This window comes from Budorcas taxicolor, chromosome 11, assembly GCF_023091745.1.
Source record: "Budorcas taxicolor isolate Tak-1 chromosome 11, Takin1.1, whole genome shotgun sequence".
NCBI lineage: Eukaryota > Metazoa > Chordata > Mammalia > Artiodactyla > Bovidae > Budorcas > Budorcas taxicolor.
In genome coordinates, this window is record NC_068920.1 from 64,558,401 (window position 1) to 64,582,725 (window position 24,325).

Here is a 24,325-nt window from a genome sequence, read left to right on the forward strand (position 1 = left end):
ACCTTGAGTGTTGAAGCGCACATTTTTTTGGGTGAGACTTGTAATTTGGGGAGAAAATAAAACGGGGCCGAGTGGACCCTGCTGGACTTGGTTCGTCCATCCTCAACCCGGTTCCATCACACTTTGCCCGAAATGTTTCAGATGAGGAGGCGACAATGAACACCTCTCCTGTAAACAGTTTTGCTAAATTAGAGCAAATCCTGGGCATTCCAGGTGTTAAACTCTGACCCATGGATTGGCTCTGGGGGAGAGGGGAGGCCAGCGAATGCCCTTTAACAGAATGTCAAAGGTCGTGTAGACACATTTTGGGGAAAGAATAGTTTGCACAGTTCGCACTTACCTCTCTGGGGATCTATGTCTTATCGAAAGGCTAAGAACTGGTTCTCTTACAGGGAGTAAATGTTGTTGATTTTTAATAAAAGTCCATTTATCCAGCCTCTCTGATTATTAGTAGAAAAGAGGTATATTGAGAAGTGCAGAACTTTGTTGTTGCTGTTCAGTTGCGAAGTCATGTTTGACTTTTTGGCAACCCCATGGTTCTCCGCCCATCGGATTTCCCAGGCAAGAATACCACAGTGGGTTGCCATGTCCTTCTCCAGGGGATTTTCCTGACCCAGGGATTGAACCCACGTCCCCTGTATTGCAGGTGGATTCCTGACCGCTGAGCTACCATAGACCTTTAGCTAGAATGTTTTTAATTTGTGAGATGGGGGAGAATTTTGGCGTGATTAAGGTGATGTATGTTTCCTTCCCTACGTCCTCCACTCTATAAATTCATGGCTTCTGATGACTGGATGAGGTGGGGGTGGGGTGGAGTGGTGGAACTAGATACAGCCCAGAATAAAGAATGGCTTAGCTTTGCATTTCATATTGGTTTGTTAAAGCCTCGAGCAAGTCAGGCTCCCTTGCAGGAGAAAAACACTGTTCTTTAAGATCATAATTTCTGAATGCTTGCTTTCAGGTGTTAAGATTTGGTTTTCAACAAAGAGGTTGGTCTTAAGAGCAGAACTTGGGGCACCGCCTCATGCAGAAAGGATCCTGTGGCAGGGCGGCGAGGCGTGAGGAGGGCCGGCAGTGCTCTTGACCCAGGGGTCCTGGCTGAGTCTGGGGCACAGCTCAGGGAGACGGGAAGCTTTAGTGGGCCAGCAGGGCCTGGGACCACAGAGTGTGGACAGTGAGCACTGCGGCAGTGGCAGGGACTGTGGGCAGTCTACTGGCTCCCTCCAAACAGACGAGACCACCTACAGTTCAGGGGACCGCAGCACAGGGTGTTGAGGGACTGGGAGCGACAAGTGACCGTAAGCAGAAAATGACCCTGCAGTGCATCAGTGATCACTCCAGTGATGAAATCCTCCCTCTGCTATGAAGGTGCCCTCCGGGAAATCTTAATGGGAGTCTCCTTGTGAGGCATCTCACACGGGGATCCCAGGCCCTGCTCCTGGGGCCACGAGGATGGGGGAAGCATCCCCATGGGATACAAGTGTGGAAGGGCCTCTCTCATGACCCTGATAGGGAGTCTGGACTCTGACTTGATGTTCTGCTTCGTTTGTTTTCATGCCACCCATAGGGCCGGGACTCCTGAATAAGAGGCAAAACAACAAAATGGTAAAATCTTTTTTGTGCCTCTGAGTTTTATTTTGTAAATTCTGACCTCGCTTTAATGTGGCACCTCCAGAGACAGGGAACAACGGAGCCTGCAGAGCCCACCTGACCTGGTCCATCCTGCGACAGTGAAGTGACCGAGGAAGCAGGGTGGCAGGACATAGAATGGCTTATTTGCCGAAGGGGAGCTCTCATCTGCTCTGAGGTGAGCTGAGTGTGACTAAAGGCTACTTTAATTTAAAAAAATTTATTTATTTGTCCATTTTGGCTGCACCAGGTCTTAGCTGCAGCATTTGGGAGCTTCGATTTTTGTTGCGGCACGTGGGATCTTCAGCTGGGGCATTCAAATGCTCAGTTGTGGCACGCGGGATCTAGTTCCATGACCAGGGATTGAACCCGGGCTCCCTGCATTGGGAGCTTGGAGTCTTAGCCACTGGACCGCCAGGGAAGTCCCCTGAAGGCTAATTGGTGGCAAACACGTTTATGGCTTTGAGGCTGTCTCCTCCCCAGCCCCGTTTCTCTCTGACCCCTGGCTGGGTCAATGACTTCTGTGCCTCAGCTTCCCCAGATAGACGGAGGCCCAGTAATGTGAGTGGATGCTGAAGGCGCCTTGCAGAAGTGGACACACACTGGACCGGGTGGACACATTTATGGCAGCATCCGCCACTTGCGGCTGCCCCCACACCCCCCCCCCCCCGGCCCCCGCCCCAGTCATCCTTGTCCCCGCCGTCCTGAGCCTTCCACACCTCACATCTCTTACATGTGAGGACATAGATGCCTGCCTGGAGCCAAAACACAGCGGCTCACAGGGAGACTCCCACTAAAACTCCCCGGAGGAAGTCTTCACAGCGAGGGGAGGATTTAATCAATGGAGTAAGGGCCCGCTGCCCCATGTGCCGCAGAGTCGTTTTTTCTGCTCTTCACAGCCAAAGAAATCAGGACCATTTTCAGTACATTGCTAAATCACGTTCCCTTTCTCAAGGATCTGCAATGACCTCCTCTTGCCTCTCGAACAAAATCCACACTCCTCAGGCAGCCATCATCTTACAGGCATCTTTCATTGCTGGAACACCCACAGTGTGCTCCCACATCACGTGTATCATCTAATTTAACCCATAGATAAGAGATACTATCACCCTTAGTTTTTAGATGAGGCTCAGAGAAGTTAAGTAACATGTCCAAAGCTGCAGAGCTACCAGGCACCAGCAAGACTAAACCCACGCTTGTCACAGTTGAGAGTCAGATTCCCTTCCCTGTTGTGTTGCCTAAGCTCCCATTACTCTCTGGGGAAGCCTCATGAAAAGGGGACCTTGTTTCACTTGAGAAATGTTAGGTCTTCAAATGATAGAATTTGATGTGACTTTTGGAGAAGACACCACTAACTCTCCAGATAATACCTGTTGCCCTCCATTATCCTTAACGGCATCATCTTTTGATATCCACGTCTGTTTCATGTATATGAATCTTGTGTCTTCAACAAAGCCAAACACTGCTTTCCGGCAGAGGCCAGGTTTCTGCTTCTTTGTATCCCTCGCAGGACCCGTAACAGGACCCGTAACAGGTTAAAGGGGCAGCTTGCTCTGACCCTGTTGCTACTAACGACTCACAATGAGCTGTTGCTCCCTGCTTGTCACTTACTCCTCAGAAAAACCTCACAGATTAGACAGTGTGAGATTATCTGCCATTTGGGGGATAAAACTGTGGCCAAGCAAGCTTAAACAGCCAAGAATTAGGTGGCAGGGGAGGAGGGCAGACTTGGGGCTTGGAGCTCCTTGCCTGGCAGGCTGCTGCCTCTGGTTTACTGTCTGAGCCATCCACTGGGGTTCTGCCCAGCGCTTTTGCTTGTTTGCTGGCTTGCAGTGTGTATTTCCAGCCAGGACTCTCCTCTCTGATCAATCTTCCCTCTGATTCATGCACAAGCCCTCCAGGGCATACTCTAGTCTCTATTTCATCTACAACCTCAGGGCACCCACTGCCACATACCCCACAGATGCCTAATTAAGGAGAAGCTTGTTGAATCCATGAATAACTTGTATTTTTGAAGATTTTCAAGAATGATCTAGGGCAGCATTTTCCAAAATGTGCTTTTAGCCCATGAAGAAAGCGTGCCATGGTTGGATATATTTGGGAAACACCACAATGGAGAACACTGTTTACATGAGTGATGTTGTGGGCTGAGTGATGCCCTGCAGTTGAGAAATGGGTGAAACCTACTTTATCCTGGCTCTTCTCAAAATCCTGTGACCAGCGACTGCCCTGGTGGCCCAGTGGATGAGACTCTGTGCTCCCAATGCAGGGGGACCAGGTTTGATCCCTGGTCAGAGAACTAGGTCCTACATGCTACAACTAAGAGCTCCCATGCCACAGCTAAAGATCCCATGTGCCTCAACTATGACCCCGTGCAGTCAAATAAAACTAAAGTCCTGCAACCAGACTCTTTCTTGTTCACATAGCAAGCTGTCCCTTTACTTGGAACACTGGTCTAAGGAGCTCTGTGTGCAGCTGTAAATGTGCTAATGGAGGGCCAAAACGCACCCCCCACCCCTTCCTGCTCCCTGGTCAAGCTCTGGCATGAAAGGATGTCCCAGACCAAGAAAGAAGAAAGAACTCAATGAAAAAAATGAGTCTGATGACAAGCAACCAAACTTCAGGCCACAGAGAGGGGATCTGCAGCAATGGAAACGCTGAATCCAGTGTCTCTTCCATGCCCACTTGCAGACTAGGGGTTATATTCCATGGTGATGCGTATGAAAGGCAGTGGTTTTCTACAACCAGGGCCAGAAACACAGCTTGGATGAGACGAAGGAGAGCCAAGCAGGTGCCCAGTGCTGGCACGCTGCGGGGCAGGGTGGGGCGATGCAGGTGTCTTGGGACATCATGAGGATCTCCTGCTCTCATATCAGGACATTTCCGGAAGGGGAAAGGAGGGCCAGATATGTTTTGCTGCAAAGCAGCAAGAACAGGTCTTTGCAATGGAATGGGAGGGGTGTGGCTATAAAGAGCTGGGTGGTCCTGTGGGTGACAGGGAAACGGGTCTCACTGCTCTCTGTCAGGGGACCTGGGCCAGCTCAGCGCAGAGGACAGCAGGGCTGCCATCGAGTCGGCCCTTAATGCTTCTTTCCCCTCTTTTCAATGTTCATTCTGCAAAATCATTGTAATTCTTTTTTTTTTTAATAAAATTTTTGGCCATACCACATGGCTTGTGGGATCTTAGTTCCCTAATGAGACACCAAACCCATAATGTCCTTGGCAGTGAAAGCACGGAGTCCTAACCACTGGACTGCCGGGGAATTCCCTCCCTGTATTTCTGAAGGGTGTGTGTCTGTAGTCGTCTTGGGAAAAAATTTAAAAAAAAAAAAAAGCCAAAAATCCCTTACTTTTATTCCAAGGAATACATTTCTTTCCAGCAGAGAGAAGTCACATGCTCTGTGGCTACACCTGTCACTTCTGCACTCCCTCTGCAAGGAGAAGCCAGAAGTTGAAACCTACCCGTGGCCTCAGGCAACTTAAACTCTAAGGCCTGTGTTAGCAGATTCCCCTCCTCCTCCTTGGCTGGGGGCTCCGGTTGCTGCTGGAAGAAATGACAAGTGCTTCCTGTCATCACCAAGGAGTTCAGGTCTTCGTAATTATTTCAGTGACATTTAGAGGGAGTCTGCTCAAAGCCCTTTATAACCGTGCTTCTCTGAGGCTGGTTTCAGCCTCATCTAGAAACTCCAGGAGTCACATTTCAACATGCAAATAATATTCAACATTCCTGAATTTAACCTTCAAAGTCACGAAGAGCCCAGGATGGGGGCTCTCATTCACAGACCCTAAGGCTTTTAATCCACCGCCACTATCCCCCTTGGCCCTTGCAATGTCCCTGGAACACAGTTCTTTCTACTATATATTCTGGAGTTTTTCAACAAATTAGATCACAAAGCTGGCTCTGAAGAAGCTTGGTTAATGCCTCTGTTTTGTTTTAATTTTTTTTTTTTTTTTGCTTGTTTGTTTCAAATTATTCTCATTAGAATATCAAGTCTGTGAAGACAGGAATCTTCTTTGTCAGATCATTGCTGTCTCCCAGGGCCAAGCGTATCTGTGGCAGAGACTCAGTATTTGTTGAAAAACCATAAGTGAGTGAATAAACATGAATGAATGAAATGATGGAGAAGGAATCATTTAGCTTCTGGGGAAAGTCAGGGTTATATCAACATATGGCTTTTACAGGTTAATATTGCTAAGGGCCTTTCCCTTACTTATACAGGGAGATAGAGATAGACAGATAGACAGATCAAGAGAGATAGATGGGGAGAGAGACATAGGCACACAAACTGGAAATGTGAGGCTGGTTGGCCCTTAAAGGTGCTCGCCTCTCAGCACCAAGGTTCGGACATGTGGGTTTGGTTCATTTTAGAGCTTATTTAGAAATTTGGGCCCCAGAGTGGTACAGAGGATTGCAGGTAAAAAAAAAAAAATCCTATGATCCTCAGTAATGTGAAATGTCTATACACTTAAGAAGAAGCCTTTTTATTCCTTCTTTAGAAATCAAAGTCTACCCTTACCAATCCAGAAACTGGACAAGTGTGTTCTCAGTCCTCTCTCAAGGATCCATGCTCTGAATTACTATTTAATTTCCCCCTTTAAAGTAGAAATAGCAATAGGTTTCATCGGGACCATATCATGTTTTCATATGAGGCACCTAAATCTTCCACATAGATATTCATCATAACTATAAAAGCTTTCATTATTATTTTCAGGTTCATGCTAATTTTTCTCTATTTTCACAAAGAAAACACAGTTAAAAAGGTTTTATTTATACTTATAGCCCGTGTTCTTCTAATCTGTGACAAACTGCAAAAAGGTAAGATTCTAGCCATGTCTAATCCACAAAACTCCTTTCTCCATGATTTACAGGAGCTCACACTTCAGGTTGGAGCTGCCCTATCTGCTTATTGCCTTGCTGACCCCAATCCTCAGGTTATTTCCAGTCAGCGATGTTTACAGCACATTTGGAAAGTTCTGGAAGTCAAGATAGAGATTTTTGGACTGTAAGAGATGAAGTTTCTAGATCTCAAAGGAAGCTCTGTAGCTAGGAGCACTTTGAGGAGGAGGTTGGGGGAAATGAGCCCAAATCAATCCTGGCAGGCTGACTGGGAGTGGTGGCCTGTATGGGTCACGGCAGCTTGCAGGCCACGGAGACTGGGGGAGTGGGAGGTGTGAGAACCACACTGGGAGGAGGACCGACTGTGCTCCCCGGGGTAGAAGCAGGCAGGGGAGGCCCCTGGAGGCCCGCAGGTACTCACCTCGGGACTGGAGTAGTGGGGAGGCTTGCTGCCCTCGCTCTCGCTGGAACTGCTCTCTGTCTCCGAGTCGGACCCCGAGCTGCTCTCCGAGTCGCTGGAGGAACTGCTCCCGCTGCTGCTGCTGCCGCTGCTGCTGCCCTTGCTCGAGGGAGCGGAGGCCCTGCAGTCGGCCGGCTGGAGTCCGGCACTGCCCACGCGCGAGGAAAGAGAGGGAAGGGAAGCCGAGTGAGCAGACACGGAAGCGCCGCTGAGCGGGCTGGCGGGCACCGGAGGCGCGCAGCCCGCACATCTGCCAGCCGTCACCTGGACGGAGCTGGCAGAGCCACCGGCAAGGTCACAGCAGCCTCCTGGTTAAGACAACGGAGGCACAGAAATAAAACTGGGAGCGAAGGCTGGAGCCCCCTGGCCGTCGGGCACCGGCTGGCGTGACTGCTCTGTGTGACCATTTCAGAAAAGGAGGTGACGTCGCTGCAGGAGGACTGTCCCTGTTTCGCTGCTGTTTCTGGGAATGGCTTTTCAAATGCATCCCCGATTCCAATCATTGACCATAAAAGCCAGGAAATCCAAAATGCTTGAAATATTTTGCAAAGAACGAAAAGGTCTGTTTGCTTTATTTTAGGAAGTGGGCTGTGAGGAAGGGCACAGTGTCCTGCTCTGTGCTTGCACGGCCTTCTGGAAGGTTCCAGACACAGAGGGACGGACCAAGTTGTCTGGCTTCCTACCTTTCCCCACCCATAGCATCCAGTGCCGTCGTCTTTACAGGAGCTGGGCTGCTGTCTAAACAGTACTTTTCCTTTGAGCCTTTTATTAGAGAACTGGAGATCCCTCACTCACACAGTTTTTATTTATTCTGACTTTAAAATTCAACTCCAGTGCACTGGCATACAGCAATACCATTTCAAATTATACTCGATGTTCATATCCATGCTGAAATCTGCCAGGAAGGTCTATACTCAAATTAGAAACTCAAAGAGAACAGCAAACATGGATCCTCCTCATGGCAATTAATTAACCACAAAAATGCAAATAACACACATCCGCCCAAACAGTGAGCCATAAAGTTCTGGTACTCACAAAATAGCCAACATCTTCAGTGTCCGTTATTAATTGCATTGAAACACACCTGACTCTGTCCTTTTTGAGGTCAAACTCTAAACCCAGAAAATGCAGTGACTACTTTTTTAATGTTGAGTCAGCACATATTGGCTTGCTTCTCCCTCTTGTGACCACCATTTCAACAGGACTGCATGCAAGTGAGCTTGTCAGAGTTTATGGTCTCAAGCGCAAAAGCAGCCAGGGCAAGGTAAAGGACCCTTCCCACCCGCCCCTTAGATCTTTGACAAATGCTTTGCCGGGGGACAGATTCCTGTAAGTCCTCAGTGTAGGGGCCGGGGGAGGGGGCTAAAATGCACTGGGATCTTGCTTTTCAGAAGAAGGATAAGATAAGCAATGATCTTGCCGGATGGACCTACAAATCAAAGCACTGCTTTGAATTGCAGGTTTAAGGAAAAGTGGAGTTTGAACATAACCTTCCCCAGTGGTTTTTGTTTCTTCTGCCAGTGTCACGGTCTGTACAAAATTCTTCACCATCAGGCAGCATCTGCAGCTCGACAGCTTGCCTGAACTAAAATGATTCCTTTCCCAGCCTGTGGTTTGTTCTGGTGTTGAGTGAGGACTCCTGGATATTTAGACAGAGGCTGGGAAGGGGCGGTTAGTGATCAAAGGGTTATAATATTTCTTTCTTCCCTTATGAACTAAAATCCATTTTTCCTAGGGGCCGAGTCAAATTGACCACTATCAATGGAATCATAAAGAAAAGGCTGTTAGATCCTGAACTGAACATGAATGTTTGGGATCCATGTTAACGGTTTGTTAGCAGGTCCCCAAAACACTGGGGAAAAACTGCAAAAAACCAAAAACCTTCCCAAACCCAACCAACACAAACCCAAACCTAAAAACTCCCCAAAGCCAGAGAACACACGTTGGAGGAAAGAGATCCGTCTGCCTGCCACACTCTGGAATGACATCTGCTGAAGTCCAGGAAATTGAGAGAAATAAAGAGCATTTTGATTGGTTTTATATGAGGGTCAAAGGCTTTGATCACCAAACGGTACATTCTCCGGCTTTCATCCCCACAACAAAGGACGCATGAGGCTGGCGCTGGGTGTACCTGGTTGCTGTGTCTGCAGCAGAGGCAGCAACGTGTGTGCAGTTCCCTGGGGCCTGCACCACAAGCTGACTGTCTTTTGAAGAGTGGCCCTTTAATTTCTGGGAAAATGTCCATTAAACAGTTACTGTGCTGCCTTTCTTTTACGACCGCTGTCCTGTCGTAATGAGACCCACTAGCCCAGGGAGACGGAGTCTCTGATCTGAATCAGATTGGCAGAAAAGCCTTAAGAGTTTTATGCTTCCCTTCCTTATATTAGGAAATTCACTTAAAATGACAGCTTTGCTGGCATAACTATTATTTGCTTTTGAAACTGTTGGGAGAGCCAAGAATTTTAGCTTTTCTTCCTGCCTTGCTTTGAAGGGCTGTGAGGCTCTTGTTGCCTCTGGGATCAGGACTGAATACATCCGTGTTTCCATGGTCTGGGTAGAGACTGTGTGGCTTTTGATATGACAATCCATATCAAGGATGGAGGCAGGCCTGTCTGCAAGGGCTCTGGAGGCTTCGGTTTTTGGATTAAGGTAACTGCCCTGACCTCCATAAAACCTGCTCCATTAAATAGCCTTTTTAGGGGTCACTGGGGAACGCTGGTCATTTCGGACTCAGTGTAGTGACCATCTTTGCCACGAGTGGAAGCCGCTGTGGCAGAATAAAGAAGCCAGGGATGGTCATCACAGCAGATGAGAACAGAGAGAAGGATGGTGGTGGTTTAGTCGCCAAGCCATGTCTAACTCTTGTGACCCCATGGACTGTAGCCTCTAGGCTCTTCTGTCCTTGGGATTCTCCAGGCAAGAATACTGGAGTGCATTGCCATTTCCTTCTCCAGGGGATCTTTCAGATCCAGGAATCAAACCCGGGTCCCCTGCATTGCAGGCAGATGCAAGAGAAGGATGGGCTCGCTTAAACCAGAGAAGCTCTTTGAGGTAGTGGAATTAAGATGATGGAAAAAGACATATTGAGCATACCCTCCTACAAGAAGATTTCAGGCTTTATATATTTAAAACTGCAAACTGCGAATTTTAGTGTGCTGACTAGTTGTCATGTTTCCATACCAAAGACATTAACAATTTTTTTCAACTTAAGTTAAAAAGTAATTTTTTCCTGAAATGATACCATGGATCGACTGTCATGATGACACAGCATTGAGCAATTTTTAGGAGAGTTCTTGGACCCTATGCCATTTCCGGATCACGGTGTCCTTGAAAACATGTGGACATGAAGATATTACTGAGATCATGGAATAAAAGCCTTTGTGTCCACGAACTTCGCACAGTGCCTGGGACATAATAGGTGATCACATGTGATTAGTTTTTTGGGCTCCAAAATCACTGCAGATGGTGATTGAAGCCATGAAATTAAAAGACGCTTACTCCTTGGAAGGAAAGTTATGACCAACCTAGATAGCACATTAAAAAGCAGAGACATTACTTTGCCAACAAAGGTCCGTCTAGTCAAGGCTATGGTTTTCCCAGTGGTCATGTATGGATGTGAGAGTTGGACTGGGAAGAAAGCTGAGCACTGAAGAATTGATGCTTTTGAACTGCAGTGTTGGAGAAGACTCTTGAGAATCCCTTGGACTGCAAGGAGATCCAACCAGGCCATCTAAAGGAGACCAGTCCTGGGTGTTCATTGGAAGGACTGATGCTGAAGCTGAAACTCCAATACTTTGGACACCTCATTCAAAGAGTTGACTCATTGGAAAAGACCCTGATGTTGCGAGGGATTGGGGGCAGGAGGAGAAGGGGACGACAGAGGATGAGATGGCTGGATGGCATCACTGACTCGATGGACATGAGTTTTGGTAAACTCTGGGAGTTGGTGATGGACAGGGAGGGCTGGCGTGCTGCGATTCATGGGGTCACAAAGAGTCGGACATGACTGCGCAACTGAACTGAACTGAACTGTGATTACTGAATGAAAAAATCAATAGAAAAAATAAGGATTTAACCTTTCAAAATGGTTACAAACTCATTGGAAAATACCCTGATACTGGGAAAGACTGAGGCAAAGGAGAAGGGGGTGAAGGATGAGATGGTTGGATAGGATAACCAACTCAATGGACATGAATCTGAGCGAACTCTGGGAGATAGGGAGGGACAGAAGAGCCTGGCATGCTGTAGCCATGGGGTCACAAAGAGTCAGACATGACTTAGCAACCAAACAAGAAAAACAATCTTTCTTCTCTATTTTAAAAACACAACACCACCAAAAACAAGTAAGGGGATTTCAGTCCCTCCTGTACTTTTCCAGTGTTAATACCTCTCCTTGAAAAGAATGTCTTTAAACGTACTCAAAATTTCATGTGCTATGTAATGTAAGCCCAGTTCTCCCCTGGATGGTTTATTTCCTTTTGGTATTTTTATTTCAACAAATGTTTTGCCTGTTTTGTGAAGTGGCCAAGACCAAATACCCATTTGGGAGTGTCTTAGCTTCACTCTAAACAGATTGCTTGCCGTGCCCCTTCCTTTGGCTGCAGCGACTGAATCTGCCTGGGCTGAGTCTGGGTACCAATGGTCAGAGAAGAGACCTAGACCCCAGATGCCTAGATCTCACAGCACAGGCCCTCCTGCCAAGTGTATTGTGGGACCTGGATAAGTATCCGAAGTCCTTCATGAGCTGTGAACTAACAAGGAACGTGGAGGCTGGCTCTGTGCCTGGCGGGCACTGTGTGGGTAACTGTGATGCCCAGCGTGCTGTTGAGATGGATTGAAGGATAATGGTTTACGAGAGGTCCCGCTCCTTCTCACTCAGCACTCTGTATGAACTAACACAGGCTTGCTCTCTAAACCATGATCAGTGCCCTGGCGTCGGTCCTCTTTCCTGATGCTGTCTCTGTGGACACCAACTGATCTAAAACTATAGCCACACTGTTGTTTGGTTGCTCGGTTGTACCTGACTCTTCTGCGGCACCATGGACTGTAGCCTGCCCAGCTCCTCTGTCCCTGGGATTTCCGAGGCAAGAATACTGGAGTGCATTGTCATTCCCTTCTCCAGGGGAATCTTCCTGACCCAGGGATGGAACCCGATTCTCCTTCATTGGCAGGTGGACTCTTCACCGCTGAGCCACCAGGGAGGCTCCAATAGCCACATTAGGAGATGTGACCGTGGAAAAGCTGGCACAAGGAGGTTTACTGTTGCTGGAATTATCCCTCCAAATATAAAACTGGCAGGACTGTTGGTCTTGGACTAAAAGTTTTTGTTAGCTCTGATGCTGGGAAAGATTGAAGGCAGGAGGAGAAGGGGATGACAGAGGATGAGGTGGTTGGATGGCATCACCAACTTGATGGACATGAGTTTGAGCAAGCTCTGGGAGCTGGTGAAGGGCAGGGAAACCTGGCGTGCCGCAGTCCATGGGGTCGCAAAGAGTCAGACACGAGTGAACGACTGAACACCACCACCAAAACTCTGTAATACCTCTAGGAACAAGTCTTGTATTAAACATGGCTTTTGAAGCTCTTCATGGTCTGGCCTTGATTACATTTCTGGCAGTTCCTCCATGGGTCCACCCCCAAACCTTAGCTGTAATAAATCTCATCACTTTGACAACCTGGGTACATTTGCATATGTTATTTTCTGTGTCAGAAAGCCCCTTTCTCCCTTTCTTCCTCTGGTTACCTCGAACTCACTCTCCAGGAATGAGTTGCAACATCTCAAAGTTCCAGGTTGCCAGCTTCTCCAGCTAGTCCAGGCTATATGAGGAAATCCCACGGACAGAGGAGCCTGGTGGCCCACCGTCCATGGGGTCACAAAGAGTTGGACAGGACTGAGCATGCGCGCAGGCACACACATGCAGGGAGCCCACGGCCGTGTCTTTCCTCAGGCCCAGAGTTCTTGGCTGATACGTCTTCTCTCCATCTTTCAGTCTTATGATTTTTTAATACATACTACCTGAAGATTTTAGCTGTGCTCTGCAAGGGGAATAGAGAGAAGTATATCTGCATCTTATTCCAGAATAGGAACCACTCAATAGTTGTCAAATGGAAGCCAAGACATGGACACAACCTAAATGTCCACTAACAAAGGAGCGGATAAAGATGTATATGCATGCAGTGGGATGCTGCTCAGCCATAAGAAGAATGAAATAATGCCATGTGCAGGAGCCTGGATGGACCCAGAGATCGTCATACTGAGCGAAGCAAGTCAGACGAGGAAAGACAAATATCATATGACATTGCCTATATGTAGAATCCAAAAAAAAGTACCTGTGAACTTATTTACGATGACGAACAGAGTCACAACTGTCGAGAACAAAGGCGGAAGTTCCCTCCTATGGTTACCAAGGAGGAATAAATTGGGAGATGGGGCCTGACATATACACACTACTATAAACAAAAGAGATAACCTAATAAGGACCAGCACAAGGCACTCTACTCAATACTCTGGGAAAACATGGGCAAAGAATCTAAAAAAAGAGTGGATATACGTGGATGTATAACTGATTCACTTTACTGTACACCGGAAACTAACTCAGCATTGTACATCAACTATACTCCAATAAAAATTAAAAACAGTATTCATCAAGTCAGAAGGAACCCTCCCTCAGTACTTCCAAACTCCAGCACTGTTTAACTGTGTTAAAAGCCGATGTAGGAGACCACTGGGCAGGTCTCCTCTATAGTCACTGCCCATTCTATCACCCAGGCAAATTAGGCATTCCTCAGTGTAGTCAAAAGACATTTACTGTGGAAATTAAGCTCTGATTTTAAAACTCTGTTACTAAAGCTAGAAAGAACACCTACATGGATAGTCTTGTGAGAAAAATGACTTGAACTGGGATTGTAAAAATGTTAAGGATAAAAAGGAGGGCGTGTCTTTAAATTTATGTTCAGAGTAAATGGCATGGGGTAAAGGATGATCCTGTGTGACCTTTGTTGAGAATTCACTTGGTGCCAGGTGCTGCAGAGCTATAGCGTGTGTGTGTGTGTGCGTGTGCGTGTACGTGTGCGGTTTGCGGTGGAGGGAGCGGATAGGCACTTAGCCAGGCAGAGAGCCTGCCACAGAGGAGTTGGTTTCTTTCAGCTTCTCCAGGGAAAGAAGTGAACCATCAGAAACCGGGCATGCATGCGTGCCTGCCTCATTGCTCAGTCACGTCTAACTATTTGCAACTCCACGGACTACAGCCCACCAAGCTCCTCAGTCCATGGAATTCTCCAGGCAAGAATACTGGAGTGAGTTACTGTGCCTTGCTCCAGGGGATCTTTCTAACCCAGGGATCAAACCTACATCTCCTGTGTCTCCTGCATTGCAGGCGGATTCTTTACCCGGTGAGCCATCAGAGCCGTATAGAATCATAAAGTACGTGAAGTCAGCTATAGAAAAAACTAACACAAGTCTTGATACCACTTGTTGACAATGCAAAAACTGCATATTTTTCACTAATATACAAAATCAAACAAAGGAAAGTTCTATAAATAAATCAGAATGGAGCATGCAGACCCCAGGGGAGGACAACAGCCATAACCCCTAACAGGAACTCAGGTCTTAAGACCTGAGACCCTGGGGTTTTCTGTTACTTTATGCCTCTGTCTCTTTCTTAGAGGGTGCGCAATATTCTGTCTCTTTCTAGGTAGGGACAACAAAGTTCCTAATAAGGGACAGAGCTGAGATTCTATTTCCAGAAAGCTATCCCATGAAAACAATCAGGGATGTGTAAAACATGCATCTACAAGGATATATGCTCTTATGTTATTTGCAATGGGCTTCCCTGCTGGCTCAAATGGTAAAGAATATGTCTGTAATGCAAGAGACCTGGGTTCAATCCCTCGGCCGGCAAGATCCCCTGGAGAAGGAAATGGCAACCCACTCCAGTATTCTTGCCTGGAGAATTCCATGGACAGAGGAGCCTGTCAGGCTACAATCCATAGGAAAGGATTTGTAAACAACCAAAATGCCCATAAACGGGAGACCAGTTAAATAAATAACTATACATTCTTGTGAGGGAATGTAGTACTATGCAGTTATTATAAACATATTAGGGCAGAATATTTACTGCCATGAAAAATTCTCACTCTGCATTTGTGAGGCAATGGGCTTTTCAGTATGTCTGTCATCTGAGGGCAGAGAAATGGACCAGGAATACCTACGTGCTAATCCCGCTTCTTCCCCTGGAAGAGAGAATAGGGTTTTACTGACTCAGGGTTTTGAAGCTTAAGGATCAGAGGGTCCCACTTGTCTATAAACAGGTTCTGACATGCGAGTATTAAGAACACAGATTGTGTAAGTCTTTTTGACGGGGTTTGTGAGACCCAAGTGCAGAAGCACTGAGATGTAAGTACTTTGCTACAACCTCCAAGGGCACCTGGGGTGCACTTGTGCTAGCTATGGGGCAGCGCTTTCTCTGCTGTGTTGCTGAACTCTTTGCCAAATTAGTGAAGGCTGTCATCTAACCTCACGTGATATATGTGCGTGGTCTTTCCTGGACAATCTGCTGGCTACAAAGTAGCATGACCGGAAGTACATAAAATATTACACATACAGAGCAAAACACTGGAAGGATACATATTCAAGTATTAACTGTGGATATTTTCAGAAGGTGGAATTATGAGGATAACTATTTTTCAAACATTCCTATTTTTCCCAGTTCTTCATTTTTTCACCAACATAACATGCTTCCTTTTAAATGTCCATTACATTGTGGAACATTATTCTACTACTATATTATTGAATTTAGCTTGCTAGTATTTTAGTTAGGATTTGGGGAGGACCTATATTTATAGGTGAACTTGACATATATCTACATTTATCCATTTCATGTTTTGTGTTCCCTGGTAAAAAACCCGCCTGCAATGCGGGAGACCTGGGTTTGATCCCTGGGTTAGAAGATCCCTTGGAGGAGGGCATGGCAACTCCAGTATTCTTTCCTGGAGAATCCCCATGGACAGAGGAGCCTGGAAGGCTACAGTCCATGGGGTCGCAGAGTCAGACACAACTGACTGACTAAGCACAGCACAGAGCATTTCATATTTTGGGAACAATTTTTGGCAGATTTTGCAACATGGTGGTTTTAGCTTAAAAGAATATATTGGATGTCGTTTCACCTTTTATAGTCTCCTATCTATAGTAAAGCTTATATAGTATGAGAATTATTTGTTCCTTGAAATTTTAGAACTTATCACTTGAAACTTACCACTCTTGTAATAACAAAAGTCTAAAAGGCAGGTCTGTAAATATCACTGGGAACCCGAGAAATATCTGCACCTCTTGTCTGAGTAACAGACAGGATTTAAGCTGGGAGACCTGGTGAGTTAGGGTCTTAGAGGACACTGGGCTCGCACCCTTGTGGAATGCTTCTCCAAAAGCCTGTTGGCTGGGCTAGACCATCTCTGAACCTTACAGCCAAGCAAAACCAGCCTGTAGCTGCATTATCGTGCAGCCCTTGGCAGCGTTTAAGAGACTTGCCCAGAAACTGCTGCCTTCTGGTGATGCAAACTTGCTTCCCTTTGAGTCAGGTGGGTGGTCCTGCCAGTGAAGCTGAGTTGAAAAACCTTTCTTGGCTCAGAGAGCATTTCAAAGCCAGGAACTCAACATCCTTCTCTTCACAATTGGGACTGGAGCTGCAATGCAGCAACAGCTCACTTTATGGGAAGCCAGAAAGACCCCCAAGCACAATGCCTCCCCTGGCAGAGCTACTATCTGGATAAAAGTCCCATTTACATGTTATTAATTTTATTATTAATGTGAATATTATATTATATTAATAAAATTAACATAATTTTATTACTATCTGGATAAAAGTCAGATACACAATGTGAAAATATTTTCCCCTCTGTGTGGGTACTCTTTTCCCTTTCTTGATGATGTCGCTTGCAGCAAAACACTTTTAATTTGGATGTAGTTGATTAGCCTATTTTTTATCTTTACTTGACTATTTTTAATAATAGCTGCTTCAATGTATATGGTTTATTAAAATTTTTCAAAGCATTTTCTTTTCAGATCCCTCCTCTGAGCCACACGATAATCCTACATAATAAGAGAATCATCACGTCCACTTCACAGCACAGGTCCACGCTTGGTGGAGAAAGAAGGCTGCACCACAGATCCATCCCAGGCTCCTCAGGCTAACTTGTACTCTCTGAGTTCCCAGACTTTCTCAGTGACTGGGTTAAATTATCAGCCTTTCTGGCCTCAGGCACATTAGGCACATCTAGAGAATTTTTACCATGTGACGCAAAATACAGTGTAAACTTTAGAACTGGACAGACCCAGAAAGACATCTGACCTCCTCTGCTTGCTCGCTGTGTGACCTTGGGGAAGTTGCTGACCCTCTCTGAGCCTCTCAGCTGCCTCCCTGGATTAAGGGGGTAATAACAGTGTCGGCCTCATGGGGTTGCTAGGTGGACTAGATGAGAACATGATTGTAATGTTCTTAGCACAGTGCCAAGTATATAGTAAGTGCCCAATACCTAAGGTTAACAGTAGTCTCCTTTAATTTTTAATAACTCTCATACTTCTTCCAACATGGCAGCCCAAACAGACAGGAATTCCTCCAGTTTACTGGCATTCTTAGCTCATATTACCCATCTCTGGTCACTTCACGGGATTGTCAGATGTGCGATCAGGAAGGAACCTGGGAGATTAGCTACTCTGTCTCTCCAGAAAAAAGACTGTCGAAGGTGACACAGCAAATGAGCTTTCCAACACTACTTCTTAGAGGTCTCCTATTTCCATAGACTTTGCTGTTTTAGTGCAGAGCTCCAGACAGCTGGGACCTTGAACAAGGTCAAAGGCAGGTCCCAAGGGAGGCTGGTGGGGCCCAGAGAGACTGGCAGCGCCCAGCTGGAATCAAGAATGTCTCCTGAAAACCCTCCTCCTACCCTCATCTCCGTCTGAATACATCAATCCCATTTCTCTCCTGTGTTTAAAGCAAATAAACCAAGCTTCTTCATGTCAGCATGACGTGGTGTTTAATTTGCATCTCACCAAGGAATACAAGACTTAAGAACGACAAGCACAAGCGAGTTTTATGGAAACCAAATGACAGTATGTGAACCCAGACTTGTGGCCATGCCCACTCAAGCTGTGATCTCGTGAGCCGTTGTCAACCAGGCTGGATTTGCTCCCCGGATGAGGACTCTCAGGGCAAACGTGTCAAGTATTATTCAGGTGTTTCTGCAGGAAGCGCTCTTCAGAAGGGCCTTTTGAAAGGCTGTGTAATAGAGCAGAGCTGACGGACCGTGTCTGGTGACAGGGAACATGGGCAGCAGTTAAAATAAGCAGAAACCCAGCAAGGAAGGACATGCGGGCCTCACAGTAAGAAGCCCCCAGAGAGAAGAGTTTCCAGGACCGGCAAACTCAGCGACTCCGGGGCCCCAGCAGGGACCCAGTTTCTTTCCATGTCCTCTCACTGCCATCCTTGACTTGTCTGCAGGCTGATGCCCCTCACTGCTCTCAGATGGCTGCGACAGTTATCACACAGAGCTGCCCACGTCCAGAAAAAGGGATGGTCCTATCTTATTTCCCTCGTTGCACAGACTACCCCTCATGTCAAGCTGGCTTGAACTGCATCATGTGACCAGGGCTAAACCAGTTCCACAGTAAGAGTGATAAGAGCACAAAGACTGGGTTGGACCAATCAACAGACATTTCTTAGGGTTGGCGCCTCACCAACTTCCCCTGAAGAACCTGCGGCTCAGTGTAAGATGAACTGAATAGAGGGTTCTCTTTGTAAGGAAGTGAAGATCATCATCCAGGATGCCTGCACTATCTATGTGATCCTAACTTCCCAAATCCTTGCCACATCTCCATCAAGGTGAGCTTGGTGAATCAGTCCAGCTGAGGTTCAGCCTGGAAACCTGCAATCCTGGGTCATAGTCATTCCCTGGAGGTCTCCACCTCGCCATCGATTAAGACATGGGCTTGGATCAGATAATTTCTAAAGTTCCTCTCACTACTAATATTCTCTGGTAAATCTATAATTAATAAAAAATCCAATGATCCTCATTTTAGTTACTTATCCTGAGAAATGCCTAATAGAATTCTAATGAGATGACAGGCTCCTTTCTGGGCTTCCTAGGTGTCGTTAATGGTAAAGAAGCCACCTGCCAATGCAAGAGATGAAACAGATGCAGGTTGGATCCCTGGGTGGGAAAGATCCCCTGGAGTAGGAAATGGCAACCCACTCCAGTATTCTTGCCTGGAAAATTCCATGGGCAGAGGAGCATGGCTGGCTACAGTCCATGGACCCACAGTCAGAGATGACTGAGCAACTGAGCACACACATGTTCATTTCTATGGAATTCTTTTTCTTTCCCTCATTCAGGATGATGCGCCATGGGAGGTGTGAACAAGGGCCCCCACAGCCACGATGACTTATTACAGGTAGTTAGTCCTGAGTGGATTCTAATATGCTGTCCCTGTGTTTTCTTCCTGAACGTGCATGGAGGTGTCTATATAACGGTTGAGCACATGTGAAACAAACACCTACCTCTACAAGCCCAGGTGATCACAGGCACTCTCTTGACAACTATGTACTGAGCCTCTGATACGTTAGATGCTGTGCTGGGGACTAGAGATTTCTTAGCTTGCTGTGTGTCGACTTCCAAGATGAGCTGAAGGCATCACCTGCCTAAATCCAGCCACATCCAGAGCTGGACTTCCTTTTGTTTTAGGTCAGTAGGGTTCCTCTGCCATGTAGAATTTGCCAGGCTCCTTCCTCGCACTGTGGGTCTGCACCCACACCTGTCTGGCATTGTTCTGAGCATGGTGGGGGCGAAATGCACCATGCAAATCCACGCCCTCTGATTTGGAGGGTCCAGAACAAGGTTCCAAACAAGACAGTGTATGTCAAGTGTTGAACTGTGTGATAAAATCCTTAGGGCTGACAGTTGAGGGGCCAGGGGAATAGGAGGGACCAGGGGAATAGGGAGGGCCAGAGTTATCGAGGGGGGGAGGAGGTGGGGAGGAGGGGGGGTCCACAGAGAAGTGGGAGCTAGGCTGAGTGCTGAACACAAGGTGCGATTTATCTTCTAGAGTAGAGATGGGGCAACCCTTGGGCAAGGGGGTCGAAGAATGGGTGCGAAGCCAAGGCTGCACAGACCCATCAGGGCGGGTATGCAGGGTGAAGTGAAACAGGCTCAGACCGGAGGCGGTACTATTTATCCTTCCTCCTAGTCTCCAGAGTCTGGTATCAAGTAGCCCTTTAATTAATTACTTAATTTACTTTGGTCCCAGGGGCCCGCGCCTGTGATCCTGCGTCTTTCTTGATAATTGGGACCGGTGAGCAGGTTCCCGCGAACGCAGGAGCAGGAGCCCTGTGGCCTGCGCATGTGCAGTTCGCTCGCGTGCGCGCCTTTCCTCAGGTATCTGGGTTCTCTAGTACCACGTGGACAAGATGGGCTCCTCCCCTCAAGCCTGGTTCTGCCGATCTCCGCACTCTAGCCCTTCTATTTAGGCACAAGAATGATGAACAGAGCTGGAAAAACAGACAAGGACTGACGGATTTCCTGGACTGCGTGAGATGAAATTCTATAAGCAAGTGTTCTATGTCATTTAAAGCAGCAAGGCTATTCTGAGTGGGATGTTCTTGAGAAAAACGCTGGACCAGGGCTCTCCAGCCTCACTCCGGTGCAGCCGCAGCTGGAGGAGGGGGCATATAAATAGGGAGGTAGGCTCCTCTCCAACCACCTTTACAGTGTGGCCCTACAGATATACTCTTCAGAGGCTGTGTCCGCAAGAGAACACTGAGGGAGACCTCATGGCAGAAAGCAACCCCCAGGGACAGGGGCAGAGAATGAGAGAAACCCAGCTAGGGGGAACACCACAAAGGCATTTCAGTCGAGGAAAGACATGTACACATTGGAATATCTAAAACGGATCACCAAAAAGGACCCACTATAGAACGGGACCCCGTATAGCACGGGGAACTCTGCTCAATATTCTGTAATAAACTAAGTGAGAAAAGCATCTGAAAAAGAATAGATACATGCATATGTATAACTGCATTACTAACTGTTCATCGGAAGCTAACACAACGGTGTTAATCAACTATGCTCTGACACAAAATACAAATGAAAAGAAAATGCAATTTTAAAATAGCCAAAACAAACAAAGATGTTCAGGCCATGCCTTTGTCTCTTTAAGGTTAGCTTAACAATGGAAGGCACTTTCACTGCCACGTTGATCAAAGAGGGAGGACAGTGGAGAGGGGTAGGTAAGAAAAGGAAAGGGGAATGAAATAAACGAGAATGTGGGCAGTATATTATAACTTTATTTGTTTTATCATTCCCGAGCATGGCTTCCCAGACAGTGCAGTGGTAAAGAACCCCCCTGCCAACGCGGGAAACATGGGTTTGATCCCTGGGTTGGGAAGATGCCCTGGAGGAGGGCATGGCAACCCACTCCTGCATTTTTGTCTGGAGAATCCCATGGACAGAGGAGCCTGGCGGGCTACAGTCTGTGGGATCACAAAAGAATTGGACACAAGTGAATGACTGAGCATGCATGCACGCATGCACAGTGCCAAGTAAGTCCTGTGACTCTCCAGCGCCATCCTGGAGGAGAAACTGAGCAGTCCCTCTCCCCGGATGTGCAGCCCGCTGACAGGAAGAGCATCCCCAAACATCGCACCACAGGCCAATCAAACTTTCTCGTCCCTGCCCGATGAGATGATTTGTTCTGGGAGGGCCTGAATTGGCCTGTGCATCAGCCATAGACGAGCCAGGCCTGCAGGGCCACAGCGTGTCCTTTCCCCGGACACCAGGATGAAGGCCGGAAGTGCAGTCCGGGCCCCAGCTCAGCTCTGGTGAAAGGCAGAGAGCCTGTCGCTTGTCCAGGGGAACGGCTCCTGCCAGCAGGGAGCTCCCGCTTCAGACCCGTGTGTCCCTTTGATCAGACCCACTCTGCCTCAAAGGCTGTTTCACTTTCCTTTTCCCAGTGAAGGAAAAAGGAGCAAGGGGGATCACAGGAGGCAGGAGGAAGGTCTGATGTTAGGGCACAGCTGGCAGTGTGCACCTTGGGCGAGTCCAAGGAGCAGAGTGCATTTGGAACCTCAGAGTGTCACCTGAAAGAACACTCCCCATGAGGATCTTAAGTTAAAAGATGGGACTTGCCTTATGCTCCATAAGGCCAGTGACCTGGCGTCCCTAGGCCCTGGAGCCAGGACTGTCACTTAATTTGCAGGGGCTCACCACAAAACGAGTAAGTGAGCCTCTTATTTAGGAGGCAGGGAAATTAGTGTCATTACACCACTAAGATACAGTGCCCCTCTTTTCTTCTGTGGCCTTTCAATGGGCCACAGCATTTTTTCTTTGCTATTTCACACCATGCTCTCTGAGCCCTGGGGCACTTATGGGGTGAATATAAGCCCAGGCAGTCAAGGCTATGGTTTATCCAGTGGTCATGTATGGATGTGAGAGTTGGACTGTGAAGAAGGCTGAGTGCCGAAGAATTGATGCTTTTGAACCGTGGTGTTGGAGAAGACTCTTGAGAGTCCCTTGGACTGCAAAGAGATCCAACCAGTCCATTCTGAAGGAGATCAACCCTGGGATTTCTTTGGAAGGAATGATGCTAAAGCTAAAACTCTAGTACTTTGGCCACCTCATGCGAAGAGTTGACTCATTGCAAAAGACTTTGATGTTGGGAGGGTTTGGGGGCAGGAGGAGAGGGGATGACTGAGGATGAGATGGCTGGATGGCATCACTGACTCAATGGACATGAATCTGGGTGAACTTCGGGAGTTGGTGATGGACAGGGAGGCCTGGCGTGCTGCAATTCATGGGGTCGCAAAGAGTTGGACACGACTGAGCGACTGAACTGAACTGAACTGGGGGTCTTATCAGGTGGTGCCCTGGCTTGGGGGTTGTGACATTGAGCTAGGCACCTCCCCTCCCCATACGCTTACAACCCCAACCAACACAGGCAGGGGGTGACCTCCAAAGTATTGTGGCCTTTGCACCAGGACACATGAGGCATTGGGGTCAGGTTGGGGGAGAGGCTTGACTCTGAGCAGCTGCCCATTGGACAGACCCCAGTGCTGCCAGCTCGGGGTGGAAAGGGCTTTGCAGTGCCCCAGGCATGCTGCCTTCCTGACCCAGCTGTGTCCATGCCCTGCTAGGGGGTACGAGATGGCACCAGGAACTGCAGAGTGAAGGGGGGAACCCTAGATGGGACCAAGGGAGGCAGAGTCTGAGAGCCCATCGCAGGGAGGTGGTCTACCCAGAGCCAAGGGCTCCAAGCCCCTGCTGCATGCCCCATGGTCCCACTGGACTTTGCTTACAAAACACAGATGCAAGGAACAAACTCTTCAGAATTTCAGGAGGACAACTGCAGAGCATTAAACCAAGTGTGGGCAGTCTGAGCATGGGGCTGTACGACACTGCACGGTCAGTGGCCCATGAAGCTGGTCCTGCTGAGAATGCAGGTTTCCTCCACCTCTGTCCTCCTCTGAAACACAGTGCTCAATGCACAGGCTGTCTTCCAGGCTCCTGTCGGCGGGTAGGGGCAGATCCTGCCTGTAATTTACTGGTAACTGATCTGCTCGAATGCCCTTACTTAGCTTACTGCTGTAAAGGTGCAAGAAAATTCTGCAGACTATTTCCAGGCAACCAAGGTGGTGACAGCTTTGGAAGCTCAGAGGAGGCTCCGCAGAGAAAGGATTTTAAATAAGTTGGACTCCCATGTAACTAAAATAATCTCGAATTAAAATTGCCACTTCAGTAATTGCTTTTATATTATAATATTTACTACCATTGCCGTGTGTAACTTATCTCATTAATTACCTCTGGAAGAAAGTTAGGCAATGAATAATTAATGAGATGTGATAACCGAGGGAGTAATAGGGCTCAAGACACAGAGCTCGGAAGTGCCACCTGCACGTGGTCCCATTAATGAGAACCTCACAGCCCGAAGGCCACATGCTGGCAGGGCATGCTGTGCCCATCCCCCGTAGCTCTTACAGGTCAGCACAGAAATCTCTGTGGCTTCCTCCCAGACGTGGAAACAGGTCAGGAATTCTCCTCGGTGGCAGCAAGAGAAAGCTTCCGCTTTACTGAAAACAGACAGGCCTTGGCACAGATAACTCAGCGAAAGCAGAAATGGCACCAAAAGGTCAGCACAGTGCTGAGGCAGCGGTCCGTGCCTCCTGTAAAGGGGAGCCTGATGTTTTCCATCAGGACATGGATGGTGGGCAGGGGATGCGGAGGGAGGGGTAGGAGTGCAGTCAGGTCCCTTTGATCTGCAAATGGTACCCACCTCCCCCCAACGTGGATTTCCAAATAGGCCAACACTTGTTCCAAGGATGACACTCTGCAGGCACAAAGACACACAATCGTCTGGA

General features: G+C 47.6%; 1 protein-coding gene across 1 annotated transcript in view; it reads right to left on the reverse strand.

The window, feature by feature from the left end:
• Nucleotides 1-24,325, reverse strand: part of AFF3 (ALF transcription elongation factor 3) — a 516,502-nt gene that overhangs the window by 45,747 nt on the left and 446,430 nt on the right. Inside the window, exon 13 of the mRNA XM_052648226.1 lies at nucleotides 6,888-7,074. Within this exon, the coding sequence (XP_052504186.1) occupies nucleotides 6,888-7,074 (187 nt within the window). The remainder of the gene's footprint in view (nucleotides 1-6,887; nucleotides 7,075-24,325) is intronic.